This window comes from Fringilla coelebs, assembly GCF_963513975.1.
Source record: "Fringilla coelebs genome assembly, chromosome: 4".
Lineage (NCBI taxonomy): Eukaryota > Metazoa > Chordata > Aves > Passeriformes > Fringillidae > Fringilla > Fringilla coelebs.
Window position 1 is genome coordinate 47,960,721 of NC_140032.1, and position 15,508 is coordinate 47,976,228.

The following is a 15,508-nucleotide window of genomic DNA, read 5'->3' on the forward strand; positions in this document are numbered from 1 at the left end:
AGAGCTTTCTAATTTGGTGGGTTTTAATTAAAGAGAACAAAGTTAATAAATTGAGTCTAGAAAACAATTTAAAAACTTCTTTTCTCAAAAATCTTTGATTTTTTTCATGTCATATCAACATTGGCAGATGTTGAATTTAAATTTTCAAAGAAGTGGCAGAATGAAAAGAGCTGATAGATTATTTCTCTGATGAAATATCAGAGAACTTAATGTGAGATCCTTGATTGCATTTTCTAAAGATTTTGACTGCAAAGCACTGGTTCTTGCAGCTGCCCCTGTTTCTCTACCCTTCATGAGAATTGACACATTTGAAAAACCAGAGATGTTTTCCTTAAGCAATCAAGTGCAATAAAGTCCTAGAACTATTTAATTGGAAGATAGCATATTTTAGGAGAGCCACCTTCAGCTTTATATATAAAATCTTGCTATTTTTAATAGCCTTTTTCCTTGTCTTGCTTTTATTCTGCCATTTTTTTTATTCTGTTCATTTTTTTTCTCTAATTGTAAGTAGTTGATCCTACTAATGTCATCTTTTTGTGAAAAACTGATATGCATGCCTTAATATGTAATTGTACTGTACTAAAAGAAAAATAAATTGCCTAATTCTTGACATACTTGAAATGTGAAAACCCATGTGCTTCCAAGTATTCATTAAGAAAAGAAGATTGTTATTTACAGAATAATCTAACTGCATATGAACACAAACATGATCCTGAGCAGGTTGAGTCCTCTTTGCTCCCAAATAAAAAAGAAATCACTCGAGATGGGAGAGGAAAGAAGTACGTAGGCAACTCATTAACCCTGTTATTGTGTGTGTATGCTTAAAGAGTTTTATTTATTGTGCTTATTCATTATGCAGATGTCTTTCCTTTACACAAAATTTTTCACTTGTGGGATACATTACTGCTTGGAAATTCCTCCTTCCCGTTCTGTATTGGAGTTGCCATACTTCAACAGCTGAGGGATCGTCTTCTGGCTAACGGGTTCAATGAGTGCATTCTCCTTTTTTCAGACTTGCCAGGTACAGAAAATACTGTTTCTTCCTTTTTTCTCTGTCTTCCCCAGTGTGTTTCTCAATATATGCTTAAAAATCATGGTAGGTTTAGGCAAAGTCGCTGCCAGAGTGTGTGGATCTTAACTGCAATTTATTGTAGTTAGTTGAAGTCCTTTGCTGTCATCAGCAAGAATGCAATGGGATTGTTATTTCCAGGTGAAGACTGGAGTATTTTGTTGTGAAATTTAGAACTATTTAAATTCGTTCAGAAGCAACTGTTTGTTGTCATGCCACATACAGGCAGAATCAGTTTATATAAATTTTTAAATAAATTGAGTACAATTTTGAATAGTCCTTTCCCTCTTTAGTGCTGGTATTAGCCTGTTTTCCTTTCTAATATAATTAAACTTGTACTCTGGAAGTAATTAATGTAAAAAGATTAGGGAAAGCAGTATAGGAAGTAATTGGAATTACTCTGTTAAATATTTCCATTTGAAATGTAAATCTTTCCGAATAACTTTCAAAACTGTATCAGCATCTGCATGATCGTTGTGCAGACATTCTGTGTCTGCTCAGTGGGAGGTGATTAACCTATCCATACAAACTGGTACCTTACAAAAATACATTGTAGTTAACCATGAAGTTTGGAGCTTCCTTCTGAGCAAGTGCCTAGTGGTAGGACAGCAGAATGTATTTGAGCTGAGTAAGCCATGTCACCTGAAAGGTGTGGTTTAGTTTGTAGTGACACCTGTAGGAAGGCTGGTGCACTCAGAACATGCTTGTGTTCTTGTATTAATTCCCTCCCTCCTGCTCAGGATCTTACTAATGTAATACAGGTCTTAGGCAAGAGGTTGGCGCTGCTTTAAATGTGTGGCTTTTCTTTAGATAACTCTAACTTTGGGGTAATTCCTGGGCTAATTATGGATTTAGTGAGCTCTGTTTGAACACCCATGTGTGCAATTCAGTAATTCATTTAAACAGAAGTTCTTATTCAGAAGAACTGAAGGAGAGAATCAACTTTGGAGGAGAATTTAAAAGGTCTTCTTAAGTGTTGCAGTCTCTACAACTGCAGAGTTCAGAGGTCAGCAGTAGTCTAGGATATGGTACCAAGCAGATGAGACTGAGTTCACAGTTCCACATCAGTGAGTTATCATAAATGAATCTCTGTGATTTTTTAAAACACTGTTGTCACAAATTGTCTCTCACTGTAAACCCTTCCAGATGGATTTCAAAATTTGTCTCCTACTTATTAGTTTGATATGTACTATCCGTTTGCTACTGTATTTTTAAATTTGTAAGAAATTTAAATCGGCCATTCCTTATAGTGTAGAATTTTAATTTTCAATATGTGTGTTCAGTCATTTCAAATGTTTGTGGTAAATTTAATGGGATATCTACAGATGGCTGAAATGTGAGTGCTAAACTAAAAGGCTGATTCTCTCCCAGCCCTCTCCTCCCCCTTGTGTTAGCTGTATGTCCTAGTTAAGTACAGATCCGTTAATATTTAACTTATTTTCTTGCCTAAGGTAATTTCTCCATATTTTTCTTTTTCTTGAAGGGTGCTAAATTATAGATTCTAGTTTATCTTAAATCAGCTGATTTACTGACAGTGGAACAATTTTATGCTGAGGTCATGTATAAGAACATGTTAGTTCTTGTAATACATATGTGTTCACATAATGAAATTAAATCAGTAAAATCTCTACTGATGTAAGGTACATGCATTCTGCTGATTTTAGGTGATGACAACTTTGCTGATACTCTGGTAGGAAATACAGGTTTCTGATTTCTTTTTTTTTTGTTAAATTGGTGATATCTGTGATATTTAGGATGTCAACAGTGGCACAATTGAATATTTTGAGATTAATCTAAAGCATACTATAAAATACTGCAAGCAAAGCCACTAAGGTAAAAAAGGATAAGAGTGAAAGACAATCCTAGTGTGTCTTAAAAGTTAAATGTTGTTGGTCTAGCTTAATCAGTAACTTTTTCAACATATAATTCTCATAGCCTTGTGCCTTTTCTTTCTGACCTGAGTCTTATTTCTGATTAAAAAGTATTGACTCATTATGCATTTTGTCACCTTCCAAACAAGACTTCCATTATTTGGGTTACAGTAAGTTGTGTGCCAAGGCTGAGAATTTTCTGAAAGTAATTTACAAATAACCTTCATCTGAAACTATATCACTCCCAGGAAGAGGTTATGTTGTTCAAAACATTTGTGATAATTTTAAACTAAAATCAGTTGTTGCTCAACAGTCTGAAACTGCTGTAGTTTGTAAGCTTTGTGTGCCCTGGAATGGCTTATTGCGGGCTGCCAGTGAAGGCAACTTCCTTTCCAGACTGAGAGGTATTTTATTGCAATCTTGAAACTTTGTGGAACACTTTTAAGATTTCTTGTTTTTACAAAACAAAAACCCCAGTGCCTAATTTTCAGTGTGCTGTATATAACACAATTGGAATTAATGTTTTAAAATAATAGTGATGTGAGAAAAACAAAGGGGCATTGTGTCAGCATTGATTGCTTGGTTCTGAAAACCCTTTCTGATACTTGTCTCAAAGCCTTGGCCATATTTTATCTATAAAGCCAATACAATTGGGCAATACTCGCTATTTTTGGAAGCTCTGTTGGAAATTTTCATTTATTTTTATCTTGTTCAAACAATATCCTAGCAGATTAGGAAATTTATTTGAAGATTTTTAACGAAATAATTGGCTAATTAAGAATACTGGAAAATCCTTTTGCAACAAATGTCCTAGTTCATTCCTCGTGGAGTTGTATGAAGGGGGGCATATAAGCAACTGCTAAATTGAATTGAATAGAGTTAGGTTCTTTAGGAAATTACTACCCCAAAGTGCTGGGGGTTTTAAGTTTCAATTCTCTGCCATTTATTCTTTCATATTTTTTATTGTGTTCAAGGAGCTCTGTTAAGTACAAACTTTATTCAAGCAATATAGATTCCAGAGAATATTTAGGAATATTTGAGACAGACAAACAAAACCAACGCTGGAATTGTTGCTAATATTTTACCTGTACTTTTGAGACTTAGTAAATTTTGTCTTATTCAGGTGATGCAGAGAGAGCAAAGACATTGCACATTACCTTTGTTTTTCCTGTAAGTCTGGCATGTAGCAGTATGTGTCAGGAAAAATGAAAATGGTAAGGGTGACACTGCTATGATGAGATTCCTGAGGTACCAACAACAGCAGCAGGACTCTGCTTTCAGACCAGCATTTATTTGTACTAAGCCAGCCTGGATATCCCTTAACCTCGCGCGTCAGCAGATTTACAACAACAGCAGAAGGCTTTTCATGCCCTGAGGACCAGCTGTATAAATTGACTTTAAAACATGCAGATTTGTTTATAGCTTAGTCTTTAGAATCTTGCCATAAGTTTGTGTGATAATGTCCATTATTCAACTCAAAAATTATGGCTGTTGTAGTTTCACTCGATCACCACATTCATTACCCATGTTCCTCCAGCCATCACTGCCAATATCAGCACTGACAGACAGAGATGAGTTGTGGACTTCTGAGAACTGATGAAAAGATGAGGATAGATGTTGTCAGACAATAGGGAAATACCAAGCCTAAACATGAGATGAAACATACTCAAACAAACCTTTTAGGTAAGCTCAATAAGCTCATCTTCAGTAATTTTGGAGCAAGGGGAGGGTTCATTCTTCTAATGCTGTGCACCTTAGGAAGGTTTCATTTTGCTGACTCCAGGATAGTCAGCGCTTCCAAAGGAAGAGCCTTGGGCTCAGATGAGAAGTTCATAGAGACTGACTGTAGAAAAGCAATCCAGTGCAATGAGGAGCTACAGTAAAATGGCTGAAGTGGAAAACTTTGTGAGACAGGCATGTAGCTTTAAGATGCAAAATCTGGCTGTCATCAAACCACAGGCACAAATGATTCTCCAGGGAACAGATTTTCTCTAATGGGGGAGAAATTATCATATCCTTTGCCATTCTAGTGATGTGCCAAAATGCTGAATCCCATGATGGTGGAAGCCATATGAATGCTTAGAGGGATTGCATCCAGCTTATAAATGGACTAAAAGTTTAAAAATAGTGGAAATTCTCTACAAAGATTGTATGGAGCAGTTTTGAAGGATGCACTTCTGTTGACAACAGCAAAATTAGACACGTATCAGAAGGCTCTACTTTTGATATGTTTCTGATCCTGGCTAGATACAATTTTACTTTCTGCTGTTTTCCTTCCTAAAAATCCTTTGTCTGCCCACATCTGTGATCCATATGCTTTTATTGTACTGGAATTTCTGGTGGTTCAGCATTTAGTTAATACAGATTTGATAAGAAGAAAAAAATGACAGTTGGCCACCAAGTCCACCCTGAGTTTGTGGGTGTTTAGTGCCTGTTCCCATTTGTTTCACCACTCCTCCAAGGAAAATGTAACCTCAGAGATTAAAGCACCACCTTTGAAGGGATTTACAGAGATACAGTGGTTTTTCATATTCCAGTGAGCAGCAGGAAAAAGAGATAATACAATGTTTTGATTATTGTTTGACTTTTTTCATGCACTTTTGAAAATACCTTAATGCTTAGATTAAGGCTCTGAGGAGCAGAAGCCATGACAGCCCTTCTAAAAGGAAACTTTTTTAACTTCAGCTACAAAAGTTTGACATATTGCTCTGTTGTCATTCATGGAATATGGCTCTGGAAAGTCTTTTGCTGCAGAGCTAGTGAAGCTGACTACTTTTTCAAGTTACAGTACAGCTGAAGAAAAACAGCACTTTGGTCTCTTTCACATGATACACATGATAATGGTGTTGTAACTATGACAAAAATATTGATTGGAAATATCAAAAGACATCAGAATTTAAAAGGAAGTCACTTTTCCTAGTTTTCTTTTCTTGAAATATGTAGGTCAGGCTGACATTTATGGAAGCATCTTTTTCTGAGCACGGTACTCATCTTTGCTAGGTAAGATGGCTTTTTGGAGATGCGGGTGTATTTCATGTCGCAATTCCTCAAGATTATTGGCTTTGAGACAGAAGCAGAGAGATTTGTTAGGGCACACCTGCTCACCAAGGCTGTCTGGTAGTGTCAGACTCTGTAAGATTGATGTTGTTTTACCTGAAGCCGTGAATTCTTTAATTATTCACCTTTTCCGCTCACTGTGACACAAAGAAAACAGTTCTAGATTATAGATCCTACCCTCTTGAGACCAAAGAGGAATGCTGGAGTGGGCAACACACTAAGGAAAAAAATACTGAAATACTTTATTGTAGTCTGTAGCTGTCACTGGCAGAAGAAAATCAAATATATATCCTTTAGCAAAGGGCTTCTGCTACAGAGATGGTGCTTCATAAAAAGGGTGAAAAGTGAGTTCCTCAGTAGAACTTCCCTAGTCCATGTGTTAAAACCAGTCTGACACACAGCTTATGCCCCCTATTTCTTGAAGGAGCCCTGATAGTACTCTCCATAGTGAAAAGGCACTTCAGAAAATAGAATAATCCATCTGTTAGTCATGTAGAGTTTTGTACACCTTTACACTGAAATAAAATGTAAGTACAAGAAGACAGACTGTCAAACATACTAAAATTTCTAGGCATGAGCTGACAAAATTCCAGCTGCTCTTATCTGAGCTTTGTTGCTAGATGTGGTGATTTCTTCTTTTCTTCATTACAAATGTGTCTTAGGAGAATATTTCCTTTATTTTCCCATTGAAACTACAAGCATAGCAACTGGTTCAGGATTAGACTCATGCTTAGAAAGCAATACTTTCCTTTTACAATTGCAGAGAATGTTGCTGACAGAGCAAGGTCCCTCATGGGGTATCTCTTTATAATTTTGTTATGTTGAATATGTTTGTTTGCCTGTACAGGAATAAATGTTCTGCTCAATAATCTTAATTTCTCTAACTGTTAATTGAGGAGACTTTCTAAATGGGCTGCACAAATAATGCAGTAATAAAAATTCTTGATTGAAATGTACATTATCACCACATTTCTATATGATTGTAGATGTATTTGGGGAGTGTATATCTAGCATTTTAATAGAGATTCACATTACTTAAATACAGATTGGAATGGCAGTGTAGGCTGAGAGCTAGAAAAATCTTTCTGTCAAAATAAGGCCTTAGAATGAGGTTAACTGAACTCTCAGTGCTCTTACACTTTGGGGTAGCTGTCAATTCCCTTTGATTTACTTTCACATAATATTTCACTTAAACTCTTGCCTTTATAAAGCTGCATGAGGAATTTGATTCTCTCTGTCCAAATTTCTTCTAAGAGTATCCTGGAGTTTAGTAAAAATCAACAGGAAGACCAAAACCAAACATGGAGAACTAGAGCAGGGTTTGTACCTAAAGGTAAGACTTTGTTAATACTGCAACTTTGGAATAAATTTCAGGACTGCATTGTTAATATTGAAGGGCAAAACTTGTTCAGGAAGGGCAGGTATCCCAGCTGAGGAGAACTCACATTGTACGTGAGCAATGTTGCTTGCATTCTGAAAATGCTGATAGATATCCGAGTAACCAGCAGGGGCGTGTCAGGTGACGCCTCTGTCACTTCAAAAATTTAAATGAAGACGAGCATCTGTAGGAGATAGAGGGGATAGGCTGGACACATTGCATTTGGCTTTAGAGCAAGGCAAGGAGCTAGACAGTCTCCTGCTAGTTCTTCAGTCTTCATGCTAAAAAAAAGCATAGCACCATTCTAAGGAGACAAATCATGTAAGCAGTCATGTAAGCTGATAAACCACAAACTTGTCTGCTGGGAATGCAACCCTGAAATGACAACTTTTCTGTCTTGGATGTACTGTAATGCTTTCATGTGTAAATTCAAATGAGGGTGTTAGCTTCGCTCTTTCACAGAATAAAGGAACTTTTTCCCATGGCTTAGGAGGAGGTTAATTATGCTGCAAGCTTTAAATAACTTAGAAAATGTATGTTGAAAAATGTATGCTGACAAGGTTGGGCTGCTGTTAGGTACTTAAAGCTATTCGTTTTGCTATGTGAAACACTAACAGACGTGACTAGTAGTAAACACACTGGAAGTTTTGGATCTCAGTAAGTTATCTACTGCAGTGCCAAATGGCTAGAGCATTTTTTTGGAAATGAAAGCAGTTTTAAGTGTGGGTACATAAGCAAGATGGTTATCCTTCCTGTTTACAGTTGCTGTATTTGTGGGAAATAACATTTCAATCCTGAATAAGATGTTGCTTGCTCTAGCAGTTTGAGAGTGTTCCATGGTTTAGGATACTCATTAGGCAGATCTAAATATTCTATTTGTATTTATCTTTACCCAGAGTTTTTCCATCATTGGTATGGGAATGCACAGGTCAAATTAGAGACTTTCATCCTTTTCTCATGACAGCAGGTACTCCTTTTCAGGATTACCTGAATTTCCATCTTATTTTAAAAGCAGAAAACTTGAGTTACTTCATGTTATTTCCTTACAAATATCCTGAAGGCTAACAAGAAAGCTAATGCAAAGGTCTTCTACTTATGGCTCTTGAGAGAATCATCATCTTTATAAGCATTTGGCCTGGTCAGAGTTTCTGACTGTAGAGATTTTTACAGGTTTATACTGTTACACCTAGGAAATAACCGAAGTAGCTCATAGTTACCACCCAGATGGAAACCTGTAACAGCATGATCTCTATTTTTGCTTTCTGAGTTTCAATCTTTTGCATATTATTTCTGTAAAGCATAGATTTAGGATAAAGAAGGTGAGTTTCACTAGTATTTTAGCTTCTAAAACTGACTTAACAAATCTTATAACAAAAAGAACATAGAAAAGCTGAAAAAGAGTTATTCCTTCAAAAATTGACTGTTGTTGGATGTTGTGTTGGTGGCACCACAAGTTTCTCCTCCGAGCTGATCCCATCAATTTTACGAACCTGTCCTTTCATGCATCTTCTGGTTATTATCTACCTGTGAATTAATGCTCATTTTTCTGCTGAACTGCTTGATTTCCCCTTGTGTTTTACACAGTAGTGTCCCTCTGACTCTTTCCATTTTATATTGGGAATTCCTGTGCTTCTGTCATTGGCCAGTGTCCTACCCTGTGATAGGACTGCTCCAGATGTCTTTAACATTTTGTTAGTTTGCAGAAATAGCTGCTGTTCAACAGCACTGGCACACCTCATAACAAAGTTTAAAAAGTGCTTTCTTGTCAGAGCTTAGCTCCAGTCTTTATGCAATCTGTTTCTGTCTTTCTCAGTAAGACATAGCATGTGGCATTTGGTGATTGGCTTACAGTAAAGCTTTACACTTTGTACAGTTTCTTGGCATTCCGTGTCTCCCTGCTCATGTCAATCCTGACACCATCACGTTTCCATACTGGAAGGCATTCTTTAGCAAACCTTTCCAGTGAACTGCTGAGTCAGAGGAATTTTTACAATCACAAGTTAGAAAAGAATCCATGTTTGCCCTTTATGCACCCTAATGTCTAGGGAATAATTCATAGTGTTTACTGCTGCTTCTCTCTCCTGCTGTCCACAAAAAAAATGAAGTCACGCAACTATCCTGCAATGTATGAGATAAATAATGTATAATAATAGTTCTGCATTGACCTTTTCATTTATAATAACCTTCTTACAGTAATAGATACAGAGATGCTGGATAGAAATGTCACTTCTCTTCCTAGATTTGTCCTTTTGAATATGCACACTCTTCTGTATGTCATCAGGAAAAAAGAGTTTATGGCCTTTCACCTCTGTTTCTTCTAAGAGCAGGAATCAAGAGGTTGAACTGACTGACCTATTCAGTACCAGATCATTCATAGCACAGAGATTTTCTGGCCTATTTGTGTGGCTGTGTGGTGAAAGCTAATATTGCCTGGCAGGGCAGTAATAAAGTATTTGTGATGGAGATGTCAAACCACACTCATAATTCTGGTCTATTCCCAAAATGCAGAAGCAGTTTATTTTGGCTGAGTTTCTTAACTGGTATCCTGTTACCCAAGGAAAAGGCTCTGGAATTGATTAACTGCACACAAAGACTTGGTCTGTGTAGATTTTCATTAGGAAAGAACCATTCATCTTACATTTTTCTCCATTACTTGCCTTCACTTGCTGTGAACAACGTATGCACACCCGGTTTTGCTGTAAAAATAAAACATTCTGTGTGCTTTTGTCACAGGTGTATTGCATTTATACTGATGCTTTTTTCAACATCTGTTTCAAGGGCAATCTACTTCTCTTCTGTGTCTATAATAATAAACTTACATAGCTTAAAAAGCAGCTATGTCGGGCTGAGCCATCCTTTTCAGTTAGGCTGTGGATAGAGGCAGGCTGCAGCTTGGTGAGAAGTTACAGTTTGGCATAAAAGCAAAATGAAAAACATCTTAGAATAAGCAGTAAGTTTAGTTCAGAAAAGGAGCAAAACATTTCAGTAGGCTTAATGTTAGGATGGGGCCATGGCAAAACCAAGATGCTGCTGTTAGATCACTTTTCTTTCCCTTCTCTACTCTTGCCTTTATTGTTGCTGTATTATTTGTATATTTAGAAATGTCAGAGGCAGCCTTTTGATGCTGAGCAATTAGCTGCTGCCATAGAATTATTTCCTGTCAGGCTTGGTTGCTGCTTCACTGTGAAATGCTTGAGCTCATTTGAGCCAGAACTCCTAAATATAATGTTCGAAAATTAAATTATGACTTTGGTTCCTAAGATACTTGGCTTCCAGCTTTGACTTTTTGAAATACAGGTGCTCTGCATTTTTTCAAAAACAATTTGAAGATGTACTAAGTTTTGAAATTATAACATATTTTTATAGTATTCTTATGATGTTTTAAGTCAGGCTTAAATTTTTTCCTCACTTCATATTTAATGACACCATGTTATTCAGCACATTTTCTTTTCAGATTTTCCAATGAAATAATTTGTCTTAATAAAAACAGAAGAGACATCATTTTTAAGCTACAAAATACCCCAGTGTTGGGGTCTTGGAGAGCACTGAGATATTACATATACATCTCCATGAGTGAGCAGGCCCTCTTCATCCTTTCTAAATGTTACTTTCGTTTGTTGCTCATGCTTGGAGATTTATGCAGACCCTGCTCTCAGAAGAGTGCTCTTCTAAGTTGTTTGCAAGTGTCAAGTACTCTGGCATTCTGCTGAGGTAGTGTCTGTTCATTTGGTCGTAGTCCTGTTCAAGAATCTAGGCTCTGACTTGGTATATTTATGCTTCTGACATACCAATGGTATGTTTGTAATAATGTGGAAGCTGTAATGTTTTCTGGCTTGTAATGCAATGACTTGGGAGCAGGAGGAGTACAGGCAGGGTTAATGCTGTGTGAATGCAAAGTCTTGGGGAGATAACAAAAAATGGACATCTCACCAGAGGCTGACTCATTTGTCATATATTTGAAAGGGCATGGGAAGAAATTGGGATTGAAGTAGCTCAGCAGACCCTTACTTATTAGCCAAAAAGAGGAGAAAAGATCTTATCCAGCAAGGGTGCATGAGGTTGCACTGCATTTTAGTTATTGACGGGAAGTGATTTTTCTTAAACTGAAATTACAAACAAATGGTGAAGAAGGGCTTGAAGGTTGCTCAAGTGTGAAGCCTGTTCATGCAATGTGACTAATAAATATTCTGTAAATATTTTTACCAGCTTAATGTCGTCTTAAACTCCAATATCCTGAAAGTAATTTTTTTTTTCAAAAGAATGTGAGTAAATTCTTTGAGTGAATTCTTTCACCACCCATAGTCTTGTCTCCCTTGTGGGTGCTAGATGCTGTCTGTCCCCGTGCATATGCCTAGGATTTGCACATTGCTGGGGAGCAGGTTGTGGCTGTGGGGCTTTTTTGTTGTTACTTGTGGAAACCAGAATTGCCTTCTTGTAGTTTTTGTTTTGCATTACCGAGCAGCAGATGAATTAATTGACACCTGTAAATTTGTTTTAGGCTTTTAATTGGCAGCCTGTAAATTTGTTTTCGGCTTTTGATGGCTTCCCCAACAAACCATTGAAAATTCTCTGTTGTTCTGTGGAGTTTCATTGTCAGCCTTGCCCACTGTTCTCCTGAAATGCTGCTTGGAAGAAATGAGAAACTAAGCATTCCAAAATCACAGAACAAGAGGCTCCTACATTTTTTACTTACACCCTGATTTTTTTGCTTACTTTACAACACGCACACAGTTGGAAGGGATCACAAGGATCATTGAGTCCGTCTCCTGGCCCTGCACAGGATACCCCAAAAGTCACACCATGTGCCTGAGAATATTGTCCAAATGTTTCTTGAACTCTGTCAACTTTGGTGCTGTGACCACTCCCCTGGGAGTGGCCAAGCCTTTTTTCCAGTTCTCTGAAATTGATTTCTTTTGAAATTACAGATCTTGTTTCTAGGAAAAATATTTTGACCTGTTTCAGTGTTTAACACTGAAACAATTTCTCCTTTCAGCTTTTTCATAGCTTTACTGCAAGCAGTGTTCCTATTCCATCCCCCAGTTCTGTTTTCAATTTCAGATATATTTTGGCTTTTATGCCCTCTCACAGCCAAATGTTTCTCATGCTATTCTCATGCTATTAATTATTGTGGTTCAGTTGGGGTTTTTTTACTATCTAAATTTTGCATTAATATCATTTATTACAGAAGTACTACTAATGTTTCCTTAGCTAAGAATCTCAGGAAATGGGTCTTATAACTCAATTACAGTAGTCTCTTTACAGAAAAAACAAAAAAAAAAAACCAAAACAAAAAGGAAACCACAGCCCCACTATAAATGTACTACAGTCTTGAACTGAAATTCTCAACTTTTTATAAATAAAATGAGTTTTCAGAAGTGTAGAAGAAAGTGCAACTGTAATGATGGTGCTTTTGGGTGTTTTCTGAGCTTGAGGAAAGATAACCAGTGGGAGGCATCTCCTCTCTTAACCTGAATTAGGGAATGGTGTGAAATTCTCCAGTTGTGTGTATTTTCTTTGAGAGTGATGCTGAGTAACAGCCTTTTATTACAGTACAGTTGAAATGAGAAATTGTTAGCTACTGTTGAGACATCATGTAGTCCATTTATCTGTGACACCTATTATCCCAAGCAGCTAGAGAACCTGGTATTGTCAAGGAAAATTGTGATTTACTTTCACACATCCACAAAGAGGTTTTTAGAGCTAGAATTAAAATTGGGTAAGCCACAGCTCTGCTCTCAGACTTTTCAGAATTTTAGAAGCAAGATAGCACATAAGCATCCTGTCATCAATGGGATTAAAGCATCTGCTGCAGATTGTATCCTACCTGAATATGGAAAGCTTTTTGAATGGGAGAGTAATAGATCACATCTTCCAAATTTTAAACAGTCAGTAATCTCATCCAACTAGATTATTCTGCCCCAAGCTTCAAATTCAGCTTCTTCTGCTCACCACCCTGCTAATGACTGAGATTTCTGGAGTAGCTCCCAGATTGATGGCAAGGCATCAAATCCGCTGATGGCAACGAGTGATTGATGGCAGTGCATCAAATCTGTGTGAGATCTGCAGATAAAGCCTGGCTACAATGCCTCTGTTTTCTTCATAGAAGCTGATGCTTTAATCTAAATTTTGACTGCTGTAATGAATCATACAGGATCTCAGTACAGACACAAAAAGTGCTGATATCCCTGCTGTTTGTCTGTCGCACTACATCAGTATTGTCATGAAATGCAAGCTGGGATCATTTTTGCTCTTCATGAGACCACATACAGGAGGTGCAAAACTAGTCCTTTTAGAGTGGTAAAAGAGTAAATGGCTTTTATGTTGCATCTTGTTAGAAGATACATACAGGCAGGATGCTTAGTGTTGCAAAAATGTATTTCCAACAGGTTTACTTTTTTTCCTTTTACATACCTGTTTCAGTGTAGCTTCCTGCTTTTTAATTGACCACATCTTATTTTAGGACGCTTCTCATTTGACAGGTGTCAGTTTTCCTTTCAAGTTTTGTAATATATTATCACAATGGCACTTCACTTTTTCAGCTAGGATGTTTCGCTGGGAATGTCTGGTTGGGTTTGGGACTGTATTGTTTTATTGTTTGCTTAAAAAAATTCTCTAAAGCAATCCATTCTGTTTTCAATCAAGCTCAAATTAATGTTGAAAACCCCTGTTTTCCAGCAAATAGATAACATGTAGCTTTGTCAAAATGGCAGGCCATGCAAAATTCCGTAGATGAAAGCTTTCAATCTGGCTGTTAGTAGGATTTAACTCACAAATAAGACACTTAGTTGATCCAGAAATCCTGATGTCTGTACACTGTATGAAATCTAATTTTGATGAACTGCACAAATTTACATTGAATAGTCAATCGTTTGACTTGTAAAGACTTCAAAATGTCTTAAAACTACAAGGTTTGAATTATTGTCCTGACTTTGCATTGGTTAAAGTTTTGATACGCTTCCCTTAAACAGATCAAATTAATTCTTAAAATGTCTTTACTAGTTTTTAATTTTAAAACTTGGGGTGTTTTTCTTTTTGAATGGGAAAATGCTTTTGAAATCTACATTTCCTTTGAGCAAGGGACAGAGAGACAAACAAAGGTATCGATGGCTGTATGTATATTTAGCAATACCCTAGCTGGGTTACTTGACTTTACCGATATTTTGCTCTTGAATGTCTTGCTTTTCCTTGCGATCCCTTCCAGAGATTGACATTGAGCGTTGCGTCCGCGAGTCGATCAACCTGTTCCGCTGGACCCCCAAGAGCGCCACGTTCCGGCAGTACGCGCAGCCCCCGCGGCCGCCCGCCGACAGCAGCGGCCCCCGCAGCTCTGCCCTGTCCTGCTTCTCCGCCGACTACCAGGAGGCTCCTCGCAGCGACCTCGTAAGCAGCCTGGGAACTGGGGCATTGTGCAGGTTGTTCAGATTGCGTGCTTCTCCTGCTTCTCCCAACTCCTGCTCCTTTAGTTCTCTTACAGCAAGCCACCGGTGTCCAGCTCGCCTGCAGAGCTACGAGCAGGCTTTATCACAGGAGAAAAGCAGTAAAAAGAGCAGTGTGCCAGTGAGAATAGGTAACTGGAAAGTGATGCAGGCAGCTCTGGCTGCTTTTTCCATCTTGGCATGTCAGGTAAAGGCTATGCCACAAGTTACTCTGAGAGTTTAGTTGGTGAGTTATGCCTAGTTTTATCTTGGCAAAGAGTAACTAGTAACTAAGAGAATATCTGCATTAAATAGATACCCAGTTTAGCAAAATTATTTTCCTCCTCTCTCTCTAATAGAATCTAACAGCTGTTTCTCTTGAGAGTCACATTATCTAAATACTGGTAATTTGAAATTATTCCTTTCCTTCCTCTTAACAGTATAAATCTAGCTAGTCTCTTAAAAATTTGATTTTATTTTGCTGGGGTTTTTCTCTTTCCACATCTCCTACAATCATTTCATTCGTTCATTCATTCAATTCATTCATTCCAATAATCTGGGAAGTATAGACCTGCTATGTCTATTTGGTGAATTGCATTAGGTCTTAGTCTTTCCATTTGTTTTTCCAAACTACTAGGAAACTAAAAAGTGTTGTTGTCATTCAAGTGAATCTTTACTTTATAGTCCTTAAACTGGAGTTTGACATTCAGTCATTTTC

General features: G+C 37.4%; 1 protein-coding gene across 1 annotated transcript in view; it reads left to right on the plus strand.

The window, feature by feature from the left end:
• Positions 1-15,508, plus strand: part of TBCK (TBC1 domain containing kinase) — a 91,203-nt gene that overhangs the window by 49,437 nt on the left and 26,258 nt on the right. Inside the window, exons 22-23 of the mRNA XM_084203774.1 lie at positions 860-1,021; positions 14,577-14,755. Of these exons, the coding sequence (XP_084059900.1) occupies positions 860-1,021; positions 14,577-14,755 (341 nt within the window). The remainder of the gene's footprint in view (positions 1-859; positions 1,022-14,576; positions 14,756-15,508) is intronic.